Here is a 22,907-nt window from a genome sequence, read left to right as displayed (position 1 = left end):
ATGAGAAAATGAGAAGATGAGAAAATGAGAAGATGAGAAAATGAGAAAATGAGAAGATGAGAAGAGGAGAGGAGGAGAAGAGGAGAGCTCCTCTTTCACTCATCACTGCCTTTTTGCACCCGTGAAACGTCGTCAGCATAATAAATGAGGCGCAGAACGGGGAGAGAAAGTGAGTTTTTCAACTTTTTGTGGTCGTTTAGTCAAGAAATCAGAGTTGCGGTCAGAAGTACATATTTACTCTACTTAAGATGGCTTGGCTTCGGTTTTTGGGTGAGGTGCCACTACATCGGCCCTATTTTCTCGAAACGCTGTCAAAGGGCGTGTCTTCATGTTGGTGCGGGGAATTAAGTTCTTGCCTGACTGGCGCTTATCTGGGAATCTGTGGTCTGCCGTGCAGCTCTGATGAAAAGCAGCTTGCCCTCCCGCGGTGAATTCTCTGTTGGTCCTGACGAAAGTAAGTCCATCTTTCGTTCAGCCGTTTTGGTTGCAAAAATGTCATGTACTTTGCGGTGTTGACGTTTCGTGCTGTGACTCAAAAAAACTCTCTCCCAACTCCCGATGTCTTGTTCGAATATCAATTTTATCATATCTGCATTGGAAATATTCAGATTACATAAACAAAACTTCACACAAGTCATAATATGATTATATAAACAAAATGATAAATATCGAACCGTGATTTTATACGTCATAGGATACCGTGACACCATAAAGAGGAAGCATTTAACATTTCTTTATTTTTGCTACTAAGGTTAAGAATACTATGATAATTTGTAATAAAGGTAGTGTCATCAGAATAGATAGCTGTTTTATACGGTAAGCATTTATATAAACTAAAAACAAAAATGGACATAATACTGATCCTTGGGGGATCACCAAACCAGAACACCAGACAAAACGTCCAGCTCATCAGATTTCTTATTATTTGTTCCGCAACACTCCACCCTTACCGGGCCGCTTCTGGCAGGAAAAACCCAAATATACAACTAAATAGGCTCGTTAGTCCTGGGTTCCCATCCCGTTCCTCACCAGAGCGCTCTGAACCAAAAAATCAATCACAGGCAAGAACTTACTGAATTAATGTTGCAGGGTGATTGCTGAAAACTCGCAGAAATGGGCTTCATACATTTATTTAGAATTCAACATAACAAGGCTCGGATTCTTCCAATAATTCTCTAATTTAGATTATTTACATTCCCCTAATTTTAGCCCCACGGCAGAACTGCCAAGTGGAAGCTAGCATCGGCAGAACTGCCTCGGGATGCTTTTTCTCAAGGAGACCACTGGAGCCCGAAGATCGCTCTCCCTTCTGCTATCCAGTTCATAAACACACTCTCCCCGTCCTCTGTCAGAGGCCATATTTATACTTCCTCCAGCGTCGCATGGGGGAGGGCTGAAAGTTCAAACCTTATTGGCTCTTTTAACTACACAGAACCATGGAAGAACCCCAAGCATACAAAATCATACACAATCACAAAAAACAAACAAAAAAAAACAAAAAACAAATACTGTTTGTAACATATTAAATTTTACTAGTCGCCGATTAGTGAGATAAGACTTAAGATGGGATAGTTCGATACCCTTTATTCCATAATACTGTAGTTTGTTAAACAATATTTCATGCGCAACTGTATCAAAGGCCTTGCTTAAATCTATCAAAGTAGTACATGTATATGAGCCAGACTCGAAACCATTAATTATCTCATTTACGACAGTCTCTAAGGACCTGAATCCAAAGTGGCCTACATTAATAAGTGAATTCTGTTCAAAATAAGGGGTCAATTGCTTTTTTACAGTATATATTTTTTTACAGTCTATAAAGTATCTATAGGTTAGATTACCTTTCTTATATGTAATTTCTCTTTGTATTTTTATTTCTCTGTAATTTTTATATTTTTTCTTTCTTTTTTTCAATATTTTAATTATTTCATATTCAATTTTTTTGTAAACATGGTCAAGTGGAAGAAAAGGCTCCACAGCCTTAACTTCGCCATGTAAAAGAAGACGAAATAAATAAATAAATAAATAAAATTTTAGAAAACACTGGAACAAGGGATATAGGCCGGTAGTTACCAGGGTTTTCTCTATCACCCTTTTTGTGTATAGGGACTCTTATAGATATTTTTAGGTTATCAAGAAAAATACCATCATTTAATGTCCCATTAATAAGATATGTAATTGGAAGAGCTATTATGTAAATTATATACTTTATAAGAAAGGTTTATGGACCGAAAAAAATCTTCACTATAGGAGTTTTTCATTTTTGACGGGAAAATTCTTCTTAATTTTAGGCTAAATGCCTACGTTGTTAGGTTAGGCAGGCTAGCTATGTATGCACAAGGTAGCAAAATTGTTGTGCGACAAGAAAGACCTGTGCTTTATTGTAGAAATCGAAACTTCTCAGTTCCTTGTTTCGTACCGTTCTCTAAGTTTCAGACTGGTGGAAGCTGGAAATGGAAACTAATATCTGAATACACAATGCGTTATTTTGATCATGACGTGATTTTTTTTTCTTTTGCGATACGATTCATTGGTTTGTATAACTGAATGAAGCGCAGAAGCTTACTTTTGTTAACATAATTTTGTACTTGGAAATATAAATCGATCTGGAGAATCTATTATGACACTTCAGGTTTTCTGCTATATAAACTGTTCAGGCAGCAGGAAATATTTCACCCTGATTTTTCCAGGACGAGGATAGTAATTCTATAATATTTAGTTTCTTGAAATTTAGATGAATATGAATCCTATCCTACTTCAGTAGTGGCGGAAAAAGGGTGGCTTTTACCCCCAACTTTTGTCCCTGTAGTAGAGGTGTGCGGGATCCCGAAAAGTCGCTACCGGGATCGGGAAATAAAATTTCCGTCCCGATCCCAACTTCCGGAAATGACTTCCCAACTTTTTGGGATCCGGGATTTAAAGAATTTCCCGTCCCGACCCAAAAAATTCTGTCCCGCACACCCCTACCCTGCAGTATGGTAAACCTTATCTCCAAAGGGAAATAAATTGTCCTTGTTCCCACTGTACTCATAGAAATGAGTATTTTTTTCCTTTAACGACTTTCACTATAATTTACTGGGAAAAGGTTGACTTTCTTTTTTTTAAAAAAAAAGAAGAAAAAAAACAAATTTTGCCAACCCTGGAACAATGGATTGTTCTCAGGTATCTACGCATCGTTTTCAGACAGACCCGATACGGAAAGAATTTCTCGTCCCGATCCCGACTTCGGGAAATGATTTCCCGACATTTCGGGATCCCGAGAAATCGGGAAATACCGAATGGGCATTTTAAAAAGTCGTTAATTCTCGACGTTTTATTGTAAGTGTCTGGAACTTGCCGGAAATTGTTAGTTCTTTTTCCAGAAATTCAAAAAACAATCACTTAAGGTGAAAATGACTTTTAGAATTCGAGATTTCCAGAGCTTCTGGAAATTTCGAACATTTCCCGTCCGGAATGTCGGGATATAAAAAAAAATCACGTCCCGATTCAAATAGTTCTGTCCCGCACACTCACTCCCTTATGTTGGTTTGATAAACCAGAAAATCGGACGGAAGTAGAAGAAGAAGAAGATGAAGACGTTTCTATTGCGATTCTAGCGGCATGTGGCCATTCGCAGTACTTTTTCCCGCGTAAAGTGCTAGATGTGAGTTAAGTTTTGCGGGAAAGGACAAACAATGCGGTGTTTTTATTAACATTCAGATTTTTGATGAGATCCAAAGGACTTCTTGTGTGAAGTATACATTAACGAATATTTGAACGTTACTGTCTGACACTAAGTTCGAAAATTCGTAGGAATGTGAGTATAAATCAGATGTTGCACTTTGTTGTGAATTTACCTGACGTAACATACTTGTTATTTTGACAGTAATTTCATCTGTATTTGTGTGTGAGAGATAAATTTTATGTACTGTTTATTTTAAAGCGCATGTCCTAGACTATTTTCTACCCAAGCTTTACTCTCATGTCTATACATTGTATGACTTTCAGACCTCAGTTTAATCTTTCTCTCTTGATCTGTTATTTCATGGATTTGGAAATCATCGTATACATGAAGACATAAAATAATTTATAATATGTGATCGACATTACCATTGGCAGTATTAAAGACAATGATATACACGTGTACCTACAGTTTCATACATCGGAGACACATTTCTTCAATTTTACTCAAGAAACCTCTTACGGAAATGAGTTTCTCCAAGGTTTACAACGTTCGTCGAGCTATTTTCTTTCATCGTGGAATATATTTCACCGGGAAATAATGTATTTTTCAAGAAATATCTCACCGATGCACAATTGCGATTGATTTCATTTGCTTGCCCTACGACAACTGAATGCTGCATACGTTTGATGACGTAAGCCCCTGTCAGTGTTTTAACCCCCCCCGTTTTTTTAATATGCTTGCCTAACGTAACCAAACCTAACCTAACCTAACCTTATCGGAAATGGTTCGTGGGGCTATCGGTCAGCTACCGTGCATAATTGTTCATGAAGCTATCCATGAATGATTTGTGGGGCTATCCGTCAGCTACCCGGGCTATGTCAGTTACCCGTGCATATTGTATAATTTCCACCGGTGAAGAAGGTTGAAACACTGCATACCTACAACGTGAGTCAATGTGCCCGCCATATTGTGTTTTCCGGAAGCAAAGTAAGGAATAAAAAAATCACTCAGAATGTGAAAAATTGTTTGTTTTCGTGTAAAAATCATAATGGCACCTTGAACTTTGTTCCGCAATACACAATTGGTAAGTACGAACCATGCGAAATACAAAATATCCGATTTTAATGTGTCTTCGATCTATGAAACTGATACCAAAATATATCGTATTCTCAGCGTAAGATTAAAGAAAATTAATCAGTGGTAAAAACCGATCTGATTTTACTAACGAGCAGGAGGGAGACAGAGGCAGAGCCTGTCTCCCTTCAATGGTCATTTATTCTCCATTCCGAATATGCTTCTATACTTCTGACTAATTTAGAGTTCAACATGTGAAATTATTTCCCCTACTAATAGTTATACGAGGGTGAATCAAATATAAACTTGAATGTATTTTTTATAATTTATTGAAACAAAATACAAAACAAATGCATTACTTTTCTATATAGCTCCCTGCAACTGAAATGCACTTTTGCCAGTGGCATGAGTTTACAATACCGGACCACTCTCCAATTTCTATGAAATTTCGCATACTCACTAATTGAGACCTCCTAATCACGAATCTGCATCTAATAATTGCCGGTCAAGCATGGAAATTGTAAAATGACGTGTAGAAGTTGTAGAATAACCTTGTTAAATACCACGATGATTCTCCATACAAACAATTGACAACCATGTTTCTTTCGCATTTCTTGTCGCACAACAGTTTTCGTACCTTCTGTTCCGACGTCAGACGAGGAATGCCTACAAGATTAGGGTAGGTTCCATTAGCATAAATACAACGAAAAATTATTATTTATGCTAAGAGAACTAAACACTAAAATTTATAATCTTTCTACCGTGACGTCAGAGCACAAGGTTGGTCAAGTGTTGTGCGATAAGTGAGACACAATTCGTTACGCTGTATCTAGTGTTACCACACTGTTGCATTCTCACTGACATTGTGTTCATTATGGAAGAATGGTGGGAGACACACACAACAGTTTTCCTACCTTGTGTTCGAGGAATGCCTACTAGGTTAGGTTAGGTTGCATTTGCATAAATACAGTAATAAATTATTATTTAGGAATGTGGACTCGTTTGATTAGGTACGTTTGTCAATGGTGTATTGCATGCTGATTTTTCATGTTAGGAAAAGGGCGTTGTCCATGGACCTGCTGTTCTTATAGTAGGGTTACGTTACTTTAGGAAGACATAGTTTCTTTAGTTTTTCTCTACATTTCCATACTTGACCGCCAATTATTACATGCAAATTTGTGATTAGGAGGTCTCAATTAGTATGTAGGCAAAATTTCATAGCAATTGGAGATTGGTCCAGTATTGTAAACTCGTTCCTTGCCAGTCAATAGGGAGTTTGGCAGTCCCCTTTTCCCAGATATCCAGTTGCACATGAACTCCACTCCCGAATCATCATCCTCAAAATGCTTACCTTCCAGTGCTTCTTTCGGTGGCCCAAACAAATGGAAGTCACAGGGACTGTATGGAGAATTCAAGTGGTGTTCAATGAATTTCCTCCAGTGCGTCACGTGTTGCAGCAGCTGTGTGATGTCTGGTGTTGTCATGAAGCAGCAGTACATTTCTGATGGGTGTGCCATGTCGTCTGGTCTGATAAGGATCCTTAGCACTTTCCAAGAGTCAGCAGTAGTAAGCACTGTACTTCACTGTACTTTCATGAAGATATTCAATGAAAATTACAGCTCTGAAATCCCAAACCACAGTTGCAAGAACCTTCCCAGCTGATGCTACTGACTGATGTGGAGAGTTGGCAAGGACTCCACAGAGGGAACAGACTCTACACACCCCCACCATCATCGCCACAGGGTTATACCACACTTTCCCTGGCTTTGCGAAATAAATTTTTGTTTATATTTGATTCACTCTCATATGTTCAAATGTATTTATTGTAACTGTAATATTACAATTTTGTGCATATTCCATGCAAATTTTATGTCGTTAATCATGTTCACCTTATATAATAATACTGTGTTTTTAATTTTTTGGTATGGAAACAGTTTATAATTCTCAGCTATTCACGGTTAGTCAAAAATGGCAGAAGAGTGGAGTAAAGTAAATCAGATCAAATATATGTTTGAGGCTTGAGCACTCCTAGAGGTAGATTTGCCTTCAAAGATTCGTGTTCTTCAGTATGTTTCCATATTTCTTGGACAAGTTTGCAATTACTGCTTGTCAATGAATTTTGTTTGCAATGTATGATAAGTATTACATTTATTTTGGCATACACAGAGGAGTCTTAAGTGTAAAGGTTCCGATTGTTTTATAATTTTTTACAAATTCTCCTAGGAGCAAGACTAAATCGTAGGATTTTGGTAATCATTCTCATACAAAATTTGAACCTTCTTAAAGTAATGAGCACTGTTTGGATTTTGAATAAAAGTTATTTATGTTGGAAAAGAATATACTTAAAAATTACCTTATGCATGCTTCCAATGAACAAGGCCTTCTCTGTTGATAGAATCGACAGGAAGTATCATAGATTTATGGTAATGAATGTAGAAGTAAATTGGAACCTTCCTGGAACTAATCAGCACAGTTTCCATTTTGAAAAACTCCAATTTATGGGCAAAAATAAGATGCTAGAGATACCTTGCGCAAAACTCCTTGTTTGGAAGGCACGATGGATTCCTCAGACTAGGATCACTATTCCCCTCTTTCTGAATGTTCGCAGGAAGCTCGAAGGGGTTTCGTATTTGAGATCAGCAGTAGTGTGATCAGTAGTATAAAACATTTAGGGATCTTATTTTAATTCTAAGACAGCTAAACGTGACTCACTTAACGTAACAGTGAATTCATTTATTGAACAAAATCTTCAAACATTTTGGTAGCAAACGGAAAGTACACGTGTGAACACCGCATGGTAAAGGAACAGATTCCGTGAACTGGTTCTGGAAACCCTTCATTACCTCACACGTGTCACCTAAGTAGGAGAGGCAGTTCATAACTAAGACTATAGTAAATGAATGGCAAGTACAGATTTATATAGAAGTAGGTCTATATGGAAGTGAAAGAAACATGTCAAGGAAACATGCAGTAAGTAGTCGCTAAAACTCCGCTGTATGTGTTAACAGATGTAAATCAAATCAAACCATTTAAAAAATGCATTCGCAGCATGATGATCAATAAAACAAATGGAACTTGGTCCAGTCTAACAATAACAGATAACTTAATCTTATATGTCATGTACTGGTTTTGTCACGGTTTCCAGTTCATTCAGAGCAGGACACACAAAATTTCTGATCATGTCCTTATAATGATGACCGTTTACCGTAACTGCATTTTAGTTTCCATCTTCAAAAAAGAAGGGGCCAATCACACCTCCTTCCTGCCCAAAAAACAAACCAACCTGTGCTTCGTAGCGAATGCAATTGTTTTCCATGGATCACTCAGAGGTTTGTTTTCTTGACCCCAAATGCGGCAATTCTCTTTGTTAACAAGACCTGAGAGGTGGAAATGTGCTTCGTCACTGAAGATTACTCTTCTTGCAAAATGACAAGTGATTTAAAACCTGTGCACTTTATGAAACACCCTATATTTAGTAAATATTATCTAATAGCATACCAATATAATTTTCAATATTTGAATTTGGCATAGAAACATACATATAAAGCAAAAAGAAGAGAAGAAATAATGAAAATATTCCTACATATTTTAACACACTTTTCAAATGTGCTCTCAGGCAAGGTAAAGTTCAAGTTTCCGATGCCATGAATGCACATCTTAGGGGATGTGGAGCTTAGGCCCCACATATTTTAGATATAGGTGATGTGATCAGCACCACACTCCAGCCAACTTTATCCCCCAGGTACCTCATTGATTTGAGGCTGGGTAAACCTCAGAGCTACTCTATGTAAGGACACAACCGGGAATCGAACCAGTTTTTCCCACGTGGCAGTCAGACACACTAGACCACGACAGAGTACATTTTTCTTCAACTATATCTAAAATAAAATAAAAATATTTGGCTTTCAAGTCTATCATGTATAATTTGATGTAATAGCTGCTAAACCTGGTCATGGAGCAAGCCTGCTTTAGTGCTTCTCAACTGTTGTGAGACTAGTGTGGGAAATTCATTTTACAAAGCTACTGTTAAAAAATATTACCCCTTTCTAATTTTTTAAACTTTGCACATTAATATGCATCACTGAAATTAAATATTAATAAATAAATTAACATGGTATATGTCTAGGTTTGTTGGAAATATAAAATTGCATTTCAAATAGTTGGCAATCACTTCAGCTTGGTACCGGGTCACAGTCCAGAGTTGAGAAATGCTGCCCTAGTACACCATAGCCATAAAACTGAGGCGGAAACTGAAGTAGATTGACCAAAGATGACTCCAAAGAGGTACAAAACTAACTAACTCTCTAGCCTTCTTAAACCCGAAGGTTCATGGCTGCAGCAACAAGGCCTCCCATCTGTCCCTATCTTGAGCAAGATCTATATACTCTTTTCCATCCCTACCGATTTCCTTTAGGTCCATCTCAACGTTGTCCCTCCATCTTCGTCTTGGCCTTCCTACAGGTCTCTTACCATCAGGTTTCCCAACAAGAATCCTGTGAACTCCTCTTTCCTCTCCCATTCGTGCCACATGGCCTGCCCACCTAAGTCGTCTTGATTTAATTATTCTAATAATATCTGGACATGAATACAAATTATGTAGTTCTAAATTATGTAACCTTATTAATTTTTAAAAATCTGTCTTTCTGTCAGTAAAAAGTCCACTTTGTGCTCAGATATGCTCATTGTGATTGGACCTACAGCTTAAAATGTGACTTGAACCATTGGGGATTGAACCCAGAACCCTTTAATTACAAGATGGCAACATTACTTTATACCACCAGGGACGCAGCAGCATTCATAATGCGAAAGTGCAGTTCATCCTTTGTATTCACTTTTCCGGTAAACCTCCTGCTTCATCCACCCCCATAAACAGAAATCAAGGGGGGTTAGGTCGGGAGAACGAGGTGGCCACAGGACCAGACCACGACAACGACCAATCCATCGATTAGGGTAGGTGGAATTCAGATGTTGAATGATCAACCAACTGGAATGAGCAAGTGCTCCATCATGCTGCAAGATGAGGTTCTGCCTTGTGTGTAAAGGTACATCATCCAACTGGTCCGTCAAATCATTTTGTAACAGATGAAGGTACCACTGTGCATTCATGCGTTAATGAAGGATAATTGGACCAAGAAGAATGTCGGCAACCATGCCACACCACATGTTTATGGAAAATCTGTCTTAGTACCCTGTGGCAAGGGTTTCGTGAGAGTTGTCCTGAGCCCAAGTGTGTCTATTTCGGGTATTATTCACACCAGTACGAGTGAAGGTCGCCTCATCAGTGAATAAAATGTATGGTACTTGTATTGTATGCTGTAGTAACCAATGACAAAATCGACGGCGGGAAGCGTAATCACCAGGACGTAAGTGCTGCACTGGTTGTTGGTGAAATGAATACAAATGTTCCCCATGTAATGTCTGCCACACACGAGTATGTGGAATACCCAGACGTGTTGCCATTCGTCTGGTACTAGTGGTAGGACTTTGTTGCACCATGGTAAGTATTTCCTCCTGTTCGTCAACAGATTGTCTTGATTTCACGTTCGGAAGTCACTTTAGCACTGGGAAATGTTCCACGCTCTCTCAATGCACGGAACGTATTAGTAAACACTACCTTATTTGGTGTCCTTTGTAATGGAAAACTCCTGTATTCTTCAACAGCCGCGTGTGCACTTCCATTACAAAACCCATACATAAACACCATGTCCGCATACTCCTCATTCGTGTATGTAGGTGCCATTTGATAGTAACAGTGAACTACTACGGAAACAGCCCAGATAACAGCATCTCACAAATGTGCACATGTTCAAAGTACACACACTCACAGCACTGCAGATAAGACTCTTTGATGAGTAACTGTGTCACGCGTGCTGCCACCTATTGGCAATCTTGCGAAATTGCAATTCTACCCAGCTGCCTATTTTCATTGCCGCGTGTTTAAGGTGTAAAAGTGTCTTTGTATGAAGTAAAGAAAAATATGGATAAAAGACAGATATGGAGATGCAAAAATTTATCTATGTGGGTGGTTAGTTTAGTATATAGGTAGGTTAGTTTTTTGTACAATAAATTTCAAGTCTTTTCTTTCATCTGGACATTGATAGCATAGCCACATGTCGGGCACACCTGTCACTGCCCTCTGACACAACCAATGTTGCCAGTATACTTCGTAATTTCTAAAAAAAAAGAAAAAAAATCGCCTGTAATGCATAGGATGCATAAAAAATGATCGTTATTTTGCCAATTCCATAAATATCCACAGAGACCATTGCCACACAGTGAAAGTTTTTGCTTCTCCATATGTCTTTCATCCATATTTTTCTTTACTTCATACAAAGACATTTTTACATCTTAGTAACTTTTGTTCACACTGAACATTCATGCAGAAAACAATTTTCTTTTTTAATGTATTCATATTCTTTATTTCCGTTGACCCATGTCCATAGGTATGGATATCGTCATATAACAATACATACAGTAATAAAATATTAATATAATTTTAGACAAGGATTACAGTAATGATTTTTAGAACTACTACATGAAGGAAATCCAAATACACTAATAAAATATTAATACAATTATAGACAAGAATTACAGCAATAATTTGAAGAACTTCTACATGAAGGAAATCCAAATAAAGGAAGAATACACTATGGGACTTCTGACTTTCGTTAAAAGCTGAGGCTGTAAAAGAGCACTCAGCACAAATAAGGACAACACAAACAAAATTATACTGGCCATGGGGCCGTCGCCAGAGCCTTGTTAGTCAGCAGTCCAGGGTGTACTATGTGGAAGACATATGAAACATGGAGCGACGTAAAATAAGAAAATACATATGCAACATGTTAACACTAAATTGTGTATGTATTCAAAGTTTCTTTAATGCATATTTAAATACATTACATAATCAATTAATCAATCTCATAAGAAACCAACATTGATAGCAATGTTGGCATTGGGCCACCATGGCATTCTCTGTTTTAAAACGTTTTTAATTTAGATCGTTCGGCTCCCAGGGCCGACCTCAGCTACCCCCTATCTACGGCATTGAACTTGATGAGACTGTATAATATAGTTTAATATATTTCTACTTTCATAACATTTGAAATCAAGGGGTCGTAATTGCCCTTCCGTTTCCCTCTGCAGGTGTCGTTTGCCATCTGGAAGGAATAATACAAGAAAAATATGAAAACTAATTCCATTTTGAGTGTCCTTTAGCCTAGTTTTTCTTGTACTTTAATGTTTGCCCCCTTGCTCAACCCCGCTAGACTTCATTTTCGTCGAAAGTTAATGAGCAATGCCTCCTGCCCCCTGTGGTTGCGCCACTGCGTGCCTGGTTAAAACACCATGTAATGAAAAACAATTGGTTTTCGATGAGGTGTGTTTTGGTTGCCCGTTCATTCATTTAAATAAATGAAGCTGTAATATTGCGTGCATTTCCTGGCAATAAGATAAAAACTGCTTACAATGAACTGAAATCGCTAAGTATATACTGTAAATTCTCTTAAAGCAGAGAGCTCCTCCTAGGACTTCGTAGGATCTTGGAGCTACGTAAGTAGGCAACACTGGTTGCAGCTGTCCACGTGGTGAAGAAACGCTGCCGGAGGGCTGTTTCCTTCCAGCAGGTTTTGCAGGTGCCCGGTTCTTGTTGAATGCCCAGGCACCTTGTAAGCGCAGAGTGCCTTGAAGACGAGGACCCCGGGTAAAGACTCAAGTCGACTCGTTGCCGTTGGCAGGCAAGCAGGTGAACCTATTCTCGCGGGGCAAGAAGCACGGGTAGTACAAAATTTCGTGACTTTTCCAGATCAAGTCATTAGGACAATTCTTGTATTTAAATATGTGTACAAGATGGTCACTATACATTAGCTAAACATCACAATTAGAATGCTACGTAACCAATTTTTTTAGAGTATTGACTTTATATGTTAAAAGTAATGAGAAAAGAGAATGAAGAGAAATTGAATGTCTGATGAGTATCAAAGGTGAGGTTACGAAATACTCGCCACATATTGACTAATGGTTAACGAAGATCCTTTTTTTAAAAATTCTTTTTTTTTTTTTTTGTAATAATTTTACACTCCTTACTTGTTATTTACGTGTACATAACTTTTCTGTTTAATCTGATACTCACTTTGTGCACCTAAAATTCAAGAGTGCAACAACTTTGGCAACAGACTTCTTAGTAGGAAGTTGGCCAGGGACGTCGTTAGAGGGGGGGAACTGGCCCCGGAAAACGTCCACGTGGCCCCGTGAAACTGTTCTGTATTTGATGGAAATTTTACTTTGATGACAAATATTGCAAAATAATTCTTCAGTTTGAAACTTCTTCTTCTTCCATTAGCATCACAACCCTTTGTGGGTTTTAGCCTTCTCAGACAAATCATTCCAATCTTTCCTCTTCTATGCCATTTCTTTCCAATTTCTAACTTTGAGAATCTTTAAATCTTCGCATACATCTTCAATCCATCTCATCCTAGGTCTTCCAATTGGTCGCCTTCCCATAGGTTTCCATTCTAGTATACGTTTTATAGTTCTCATGTTATCCATTCTTTGTATGTGGCCTAACCACTTAATTCTTTGACTTTTGATATATCGTATAATGTCTGCACCATTGATTAATTTTTCTAGTTCCACATTATTTCTTATTCTCCATACATCATATTCTATCTGTACCGGGCCAAAGATCTTCCTTAAAATTTGTCTCTCAAATATACGTAATTTGTTTCTATCCTTCTGTGTTAGGGTCCAGGTTTCAGCAGCATATGTAACCACTGGTCTTATCATAGTAAGATATATTTTCATCTTTGTATTTCGTTTCAGAAGTTTCGATTTTAGCAGGGATACATTTGCATAATAGGCCTTATTACCTTTCTTTATTCTTTCGTCTATTTCAGATTCTATTTTATTGTTTTCATTAAGTGTAGATCCAAGGTATGTAAAGTTACTAACACATTCAAAAGAGTAATTATTTATTAATATTGATCTGTTATTATTCATGTTTGTTCTATTAATATTCATGTATTTAGTTTTCTTTTCATTAATTTGTAGTCCTACTCTTGCAGCTTCCTCTACTAGACTTATAAACGTTTCTGAAAGAGCTTTCTTAGTTCTTGCTACAATAGCTACATTGTCAGCATATGCTGTGACTTGTTTTAGTCTAGTACTGATGTCTCCTCTCACATCTAATTTTTTAATCACTGAGTCCAAAACTAAATTAAATAATGTTGCTGAAAGAGGATCTCCTTGGCGGACTCCTGTCATGACATCGAAAAAGTCCGATCTTGCATTTTCAATTTTAACTGAGTCTCTAGTGTTTTGAATTGTAATTCGGATTAATCTTACTAATTTATTTGGTATTCCAATTTCTTGTAACCTTTGTAATATTGTTGGTCTATATATTGAGTCGAAGGCTTGTTTGAAATCAATAAATAAAACATGCAAATCTATATCATATTCATAGCATTTCTCGAATATCAAACGCATCATCAGGATGTTATCTGTAGTACTTCTGTTATTCCTAAATCCACTTTGATACTCTCCTATAATATCTTCGGCATAATCAGTTAGTCTGATGTTAATTATTGCTGCAAGTATTTTATATAGGTGATTTAGTAGTGATATGCCTCTATAATTTTCACAGACTGTTTTATCTCCTTCTTTAAGTATAGGGCACACTAGTGCTATGTTCCAATCATTTGCCATTTGTTCTCAATTCCATATATTAATTATAAGTTTATGTATTCTACGATACATTTCTTTTCCAGCTGCTTGTATAAGTTCACTGTTCATATTGTCATTTCCTGGTGCTTTCATTTTTTAAAAGTTTTTAATTACTGTCTCCACTTCTTCGTATGTTGGTGCATCAACTAATATGTTTTCATTATCCTGCTGATTCATCGTATTCCAGTAGGGCACTTCTAAATCCTGGTTGTGCTGAACTCCCTGGAAGTGTTCTTTCCATCTATTCATTATTTCTGCTTGTTCAGTTAGGATTTGACCATCTTTGGATTTTAAGTTTCTAGTTCTTGGTTTATACTGTTGTGTTATAACTTTCTGGGTTCGATAGAATTTTCTATATTCTTTTTTGGTGTTTAGTTCTTGTAACATTTCTATTTGGGTTTTTACTGCTTGGCGTTTCTTTTCTCTACACATTTTCTTAGCATGCTTTTTCAGATTTTCATATTTTCATATCTTTGCCCCTCCGTTTCCCTCTGCAGGTGCCGTTTGCCATCTGGAAGGAATAATACAAGAAAAATATGAAAACTAATTCCATTTTGAGTGTCCTTTAGCCTAGTTTTTCTTGTACTTTAATGTTTGCCCCCTTGCTCAACCCCGCTAGACTTCATTTTCGTCGAAAGTTAATGAGCAATGCCTCCTGCCCCCTGTGGTTGCGCCACTGCGTGCCTGGTTAAAACACCATGTAATGAAAAACAATTGGTTTTCGATGAGGTGTGTTTTGGTTGCCCGTTCATTCATTTAAATAAATGAAGCTGTAATATTGCGTGCATTTCCTGGCAATAAGATAAAAACTGCTTACAATGAACTGAAATCGCTAAGTATATACTGTAAATTCTCTTAAAGCAGAGAGCTCCTCCTAGGACTTCGTAGGATCTTGGAGCTACGTAAGTAGGCAACACTGGTTGCAGCTGTCCACGTGGTGAAGAAACGCTGCCGGAGGGCTGTTTCCTTCCAGCAGGTTTTGCAGGTGCCCGGTTCTTGTTGAATGCCCAGGCACCTTGTAAGCGCAGAGTGCCTTGAAGACGAGGACCCCGGGTAAAGACTCAAGTCGACTCGTTGCCGTTGGCAGGCAAGCAGGTGAACCTATTCTCGCGGGGCAAGAAGCACGGGTAGTACAAAATTTCGTGACTTTTCCAGATCAAGTCATTAGGACAATTCTTGTATTTAAATATGTGTACAAGATGGTCACTATACATTAGCTAAACATCACAATTAGAATGCTACGTAACCAATTTTTTTAGAGTATTGACTTTATATGTTAAAAGTAATGAGAAAAGAGAATGAAGAGAAATTGAATGTCTGATGAGTATCAAAGGTGAGGTTACGAAATACTCGCCACATATTGACTAATGGTTAACGAAGATCCTTTTTTTTAAAAATTCTTTTTTTTTTTTTTTTGTAATAATTTTACACTCCTTACTTGTTATTTACGTGTACATAACTTTTCTGTTTAATCTGATACTCACTTTGTGCACCTAAAATTCAAGAGTGCAACAACTTGGGCAACAGACTTCTTAGTAGGAAGTTGGCCAGGGACGTCGTTAGAGGGGGGCACTGGCCCCGGAAAACGTCCACGTGGCCCCGTGAAACTGTTCTGTATTTGATGGAAATTTTACTTTGATGACAAATATTGCAAAATAATTCTTCAGTTTGAAACACTTCTTCAATTTTCAGTAGCACGAACCCAAGCAATGCATTTCTTTCTTATTTCCCTCTTTCTTGCTTGTTGGACACAAACAGATGTATTGGGAGGGGATGCAGTTAATGGTTTTGTGGTCCGCCCCGGTCAGGGAAGTCTGAAACCTATTGAAAATGCACTTTTTCTCCTTGCTGCACACCAGATCCAGAATCCTCCCAAAACCCGCACTTTGTCTTCATCTGGCCCTGCACTGGCTCTATGGACGCCGAAAGGACGACACAAACAGGAAGATTTAGCTACGGTTGGCTAGAACGTTCTGTGTTAATTATTTTATGGGTCAGAAAAGATATCCCCATACGTTTCAAATTCCAAGAACAGAATTCTATTGCTTGTCCCTTTTTCAGCACGGGAATGAATGACATAACGGTTCATCTTACATGCACACAACCCTCCTGCTAATGACCTGCCCTGCAAGGAGGGAAAGGCCACTTTCTAAAAATTTGGAGAAACATCGAAGGGGTCGGTTCATCTGTTGATTTGGTGGACAGTTGATATCTGTCATTTTGAAGTAGGATTTGTTGTCCGAGCGGTGGTAAACTTCTGTAAACGCGAGAAGATAGCATCACAAAGTATTTGTGATCTCGTTTTCCTACATTGCGAGTAAAATGTCGAATGAGAAGCTGCCAGATTGTCTTCCTCTGTAAACAATTGATCAGGATCGACTGATCGACCAAATTATCCAAAATATTGGCATTCTAAAAGAGAGTCTGACTACCACACAAGATCTTGGGTTCGACTCCCAGGGTGGTTGATCTCATGTATAATGAAGAATAAACCACGTTTCAATTAAGAAAGGAAACTAGGTATGTAGCAATTGTTTTTACAGCCGTCTGCATGCTCTATAAGTATTATGTTACAAAATTTGTATATATTTCTGACTTTCTGTGATTTTTCTTCATTTAGCCTCCACCTGCAAATGCGGAAGCTGCTGCTGCTTAGGTGGCTAGGTTGGCTAGCCATACAAATATAATTAATCCCTAATCATACAGCGATTAATACTTATAATATAATCAAGAAAATAACTTATCGAATATAAGAAAATAACTTATCGAGCATTTTCTGTTTCTATTTGTTGTGCAGTGGTTAACAAGGTGCATTAAGATGCCAGGGGTCTTGGGTTCGAATCCCGGACTGGTCGTGTGTGTTCTTTATGATTGTCCTCTCATCAATTTCACATCACTCATTGTCATCTTCATCTTCACGATTAGCCAAAAAGTGTCAGAAAAGCGAAGTAAAATAAACCAAATCAATCATTTATATATTTCTATATTACGCCGCTTTTCTACGTCTTTGGTTAAATACGACGATGAGGATGAATGATGAGCCGAAGGAATGGCAATGGGACAGACATAATACAACCATACCTGTCCAATGTCCGAACCTTGGACCTCTGGTTTCATAGCGTGTTATACTCAGTGAAATTCTTAGAAAGAAAAACTGTAAAAGTGGGGTGAAAAGAAGCAAAGTTGTACGATGCATAAAAAGCCATGTTTAGTTCTTCTAAAACCTTCCAATTATCGAGTTCGTGTTTTAAGTCCTCCACTGTATGCACAGTAAGGCTAATCGGTGATCCGAACCACTATGTGCGTCCACCGGGTATCGAACCCGGAACCCCTTAATTGTAAGGCGGCGACGCTACTACTGGGTCATCGAGGAGGCCGAGAAAAACTTACAATTAGTCAGTAAAATTAATATTGAGGGACAAGGCTTGCGAAGAGTTATTTCATTCGGTTGCGCGTGGTCATCACATCGAGACCCATAGTTTCGAGAGCAGAATTTGCTTCCATATCAAGTACTTCCCAAATTGTCCTCACGATATTGGAACAGCACAGAAATTTTGGAACTGATACAAGCAGGCATACCCAGGGAAGGGGCTCGGGGGTTGCAGTCCTTCCCCGAAATCCTACAAATATCTGATTTTAATAATGTGTAGTAGTAATTAAATGTACTTCATTAACAGGATTAAACATCTTGTATATGGTAAGTTGCAATATACAAAAAAATCATCTTCAGCGCATTTACTCCTACCCCCAATCTTTTCGTCTTTAGATGGCGGCTGCCGATAAGGGATAAGCCCCTTCCGAAATCAAATTCTGGCTACCGGCCTGACCACCAGCGATCGAACCTTGAACCTTTCGATTGATTGATTAATTAATTGAACTGGTGTTTTAAGTCCACCTGCACAGTAAGGCTAATCGGGACTGGACCTACAGTTTAAAGTGAGATCCGAACAACTATGTGCATCCATCAGGAATCGAACCCGGGCAGGTTGTTGAACCTGCCGAACCAAAGACGAGAGCGTAATTTATTTGAGCATGTGGGAACTTTGTTTTATCCTCCACACACAAATAAGATTAATTTTAAGAAATTAGACGTTTGAATATAATTTCTTATCATAATTTCCCAAGTGAACAATCAGATGCCATAGAAGACTCGGGCCCGCCCTTGAACTAAGAGATATCGGATTCGATTCCGGTATGAACTGTATACATGAGATGCCTAGCTTGAACTCATTATGCACACATTTCATATTTGCACAGTTGCCAATACTTGTAAACCTGGTTCCAGCACTTGATATCTAAAACCACGGAAAAGCGTTTTATCTACTTCTCAATTTTTTTCCAGCAAATTTATAAATATAAAGACTAATGACATTGTTCTTGGTGTATCAGCCATTAAGCTAATGAGTTCATTCTGCATTTAGTTTCCCGAATAATGGCTGTGTATTTCGCGAGAGTATATCCGTAGACTGTTGGGAGCTACAGAAGAAAATTATGGTCCTTTCCAATTTATTGATTGATTGAGTTGGTGTTTTAAGTCCACTTTATACACAGTAAGGCTAATCGGGACTGGTTGTACAATGTAAAGTGGGATCCGAACCACTATGAGCATCCACCGGGTATCGAACCCGGAACCCCTTGATTACAAGGCGACGATGCTACCATGCGCCACCGAGGAGGCCCTTGATCCTTTTCTTTCCAGGGCTATATATATATACACACACACATACATATATAATGTATGTATACAGCATAGGCCTATATAGTGTATAAATAGTTTGTTAGAAAAAAATCTTACGTTTGGGCCCCCCCAAACTGATCCACCTACCTACGTCCCTGAAGTTAGCGCACAATCACTGCCTCCTCTAACTTCAAGCTGGCCCCCATGCTGGTTAGCACAGCACACTATGATCCCAGCCTTGATCATGGGTGTTATTTGTGAATGTCCCATCAATTTTATGATATCATCATCCTCATCTTCATGATTAGCCAAAAGTGGTAGAAAAGTGAAGAAAATAAACCAAATCAATCGGTGAACTTCTAAACACAATCTTCATGCTCTAGAAAGTTAAGACATTAATTCATACTCACTTCCTTCTCCTCTTGCAATCCTTGCAAAAATTATCCAACATGTTGTAGTCATATCAGATATTTCTTATTTCTCTTGTAGTTTACATTCTTACAAGCACATAGCAATACGTACATACAAGAAAAAATATTTCTTATATGCTTGTATTCACAATGGTTTTGCCTACCTCCATGACAGAGTGTTTAGCACAGCACTCTACAATGACAGGAGTCCCAGGTTTGAATCTTTGAGTGTCCAGCCACCAATTTCATCATAACATCACCGCTCCTCATTGTTGTGATTATCTAAAAGTGGTTGAGAAACAAAGCTAAATAAGAAGAACCAAATCAAATCATGGTTTTTGTTGTTACGTATTGATTTGCAGTTTTAAGCTCACTTATTCCCAGTTACGCTAATAGATACTGGACCTACAGTTTATATTGGATCTGAACCACTATGTGCCTCCACTGGGTATTGAACCCAGGACCTCTTAATTAATTGTAATCATGATGGGAAGAAAGATGAGCTTTTTAATATCTGCCATCATTACTAATTATATTTTTTTCTTGTAGGGTAAAGCTTCTGTGAATTAACAATGCGAAGATGGTTACCACAGGAAAACAGACACTAGAGACTTCAATTAAGATTTTGTATAAAAAAGATGCTGAAGTTGAAGAAAGGGTTGATGCTTATCAGAACTTGCTGAGGTAAGCCATTTTTTATTATCATTATCTCCATTGCTATGGGTCTTTTATGTGAACAATGCAATAATGCATTATGGCCAGACTTGAATAATAAAAGAACATATATAAACCATGTGTTTGAAAAAATATACAATTATAATCTTACAGTATTGAAAAATAATTTAATTTTTAGTGTACAAATGAACAATATAGACAGAAATGAAATATCATGTGTAGTTTTGAAGAAATGTCATGTTAATTATTGCTGTTTAGATGTAGTAAATATAGCTACAACTCATCATGACCAGAATACCACGGGTATTAACTTTTTTGTTAAAGTTTAATGATTTTTGTGTTTCTTTCGTTAAGTCACTTTCCTACTCTTTAGATCAATTGCAACAATGAAAATGCAAGATAAATAGAGGGGGAGAGAAAAATTAGAGAAAATACATAGGAACTGCAACTTACCTGCTGCTGATACTGACGTAGCCTATCAGAAAGTATCAGTTTAAAAATAATCACCGCTAGCTTTAATTTTGTGATTTAAAACAGCTATTTTAATACTATGATCAATTCATGTGTGAAATTGTGAACATTTCAAAATAAAACTGGCAGATTGATATATGATATGCTGTAAGTATTTCATAATATGGATGGATTTTAATATTAAGTGTGTGTGTATGCTGTCCCATCCCCAATTTACGTAATGGTAGGAATGAAACAAATACATTTGAGACTGCTTTATACGTAACTCAGTTCTGCGTAATTCTGCTTTATACATAAATTACTGTAAATCTCGGCAAAATGCAGAGCATTCCTTGACATTCGCTACGAGACTCGACGGCAAGCGGCCCGGCATTAGCGCTTGTCTTTCCTGGTGAATGGGTCCACGACAGTCGGTAGAGTCGGCTATTAAAATTACAGTTTTCATATTGTGTACTAACCTTAACTACAGAAGGTGTTGAAAATTATGTCCCTCTGCTGCAACACATTCCTGGCATCTCCGAAGGAAATTCGCATTTACACGGGGAAGTTCGTCTACTGTAATTCTCCTGATTAAGAATTTTAGCGGCTCCAAATGCTGTCGTTTTTGAAACGCCTGTTTCTTGTGAGAGGTGGCAGATAGATTTCCGAGGAGAACGTTCTAACCTTTGTCTTATCTCGTCGAGTTTTTCCTCAGTAAGTACACGGGGGTTTTTCTTTTCACTTTTATTCAGAACTGACCCTGTTACTCTAAACTTTTTTACAAGGTTTCATATAGTGGTCCTATGTAGAACGGGAACACTAGGAAATTTTGTTGCAAAACGTCGTCGCACTTCTCCACAATTCCTCTTTCTGAAGTAACACTCGACAAGATAAATCCTTTGTTGTAATGTAAACTTTTGTGGTGCCATATTACACAATCTTCAACTCATGGACACAACACAACTTCCGAGGGAGGATTATACTTGCGTCAGTCTGCAACGTCAACAGAAAGGGAAAGAGAGTGAAGGCAGGGAGAGCGAAAGAAACAGACTGTAGCATGCGACTGTTCACCGGGAAAGACAAGAACTGATGCCGGGCCGCTTGCCGCTGAGTCTCGTAGCGAATGTCAGGGAATGCTCTGTATAATTTAAGAATGTGTAAATTGAACTTTATTTGTATGTAATGCATTTATATGTAATTTGGTGTTATAAGTACTAATTTTCATAAAATACAGTTGATTTGTACGTACCCAAGCTACAGCAGTGTCACAGGAGTAACAGTTTTCAGTTGCTACTGGTTGGCCAGGGACAACATGGAGAGAAAAGTTACATGCTTGACCAGAAAGTAGAATTTTATATAGGAGGTGGATGCTAAGCCACAAAAAAATAAAACTGAATTAGCTGCAGATTTTGGCGTTGCTTATAACACACTTTTACAGTCATTAGGAAAGGAAATGCTATTTTAGACGATTTTTAAAATTTGGGTAGTTAAACTGTAAAACTAGAGTATTTACTGAAGTAATTCAGGTATGAAAGGGTTCACTAATAATGTGGGAAATGTAATGTATTTAAGAAACAAGCTTTTAGATCCGGTAATTTACCACTTTATGACAGACATAACCTGTATTACGTATATCTTGTTCTTCAAAATGGATACAATTACAGTATTTTAATAATGATATGGCATGGTATCTAAATCTGATTTGTAAGTAACTCTCAGTTGTACATATTATTTTCTCTTCACCTTGACATACGTATAACTCACATTCAACTGTAAGTTTTCTCAGATCAGTCAGGTTCAATGTGATTTTATTTAAAATATTTTGAACCTATACAATGCTGACATTCCCTGATAGAAGCAATGCAGTCTTATGATATTTTACTGTTCGTTTTCATTCCAGTGAATCGATAGTACTACAACATAACTTTTAATTTTATTAGATATAAAATTAAGATTTTTCTTACGTGTGGCTTATTAAGTTTTTTCTAAATCAGATCTTTCGGGTCTATCGCTGGATTCTTCTTGAACATTCTACAATAAAATCACATTAAGATGGTAAGAGAGTTAACGGAAAGAAAAATGGCTAAAGGGATAGTCACTTGATTAAAAAGTTTGTTGTAGTTATTAGCTATCTCTCATTAACAACACATGTCACAGCCCACTACCTGCAGCATTAGCTTTGCTCTGCGTACAAGTATGCATTTCTCCCTGTTGGGAGCTCCCTTTCCCTTTTCTTACA

At 37.7% G+C, this 22,907-nt stretch overlaps 1 protein-coding gene across 1 annotated transcript in view; it reads left to right on the top strand.

The window, feature by feature from the left end:
* Positions 1-3,629: 3,629 nt before the first annotated feature.
* LOC145986357 (uncharacterized) overlaps positions 3,630-22,907 on the top strand; it is an 85,256-nt gene continuing 65,978 nt past the window's right edge. The window contains exons 1-2 of the mRNA XM_083120237.1: positions 3,630-3,796; positions 20,093-20,227. Of these exons, the coding sequence (XP_082976363.1) occupies positions 20,124-20,227 (104 nt within the window). The 5' untranslated portion in view covers positions 3,630-3,796; positions 20,093-20,123. The remainder of the gene's footprint in view (positions 3,797-20,092; positions 20,228-22,907) is intronic.

Source organism: Lepisma saccharinum, chromosome 4 (assembly GCF_977018435.1).
Source record: "Lepisma saccharinum chromosome 4, izLepSacc3.1, whole genome shotgun sequence".
Classification (NCBI taxonomy): domain Eukaryota; kingdom Metazoa; phylum Arthropoda; class Insecta; order Zygentoma; family Lepismatidae; genus Lepisma; species Lepisma saccharinum.
This window is presented reverse-complemented; position numbering and strand designations above follow the sequence as displayed.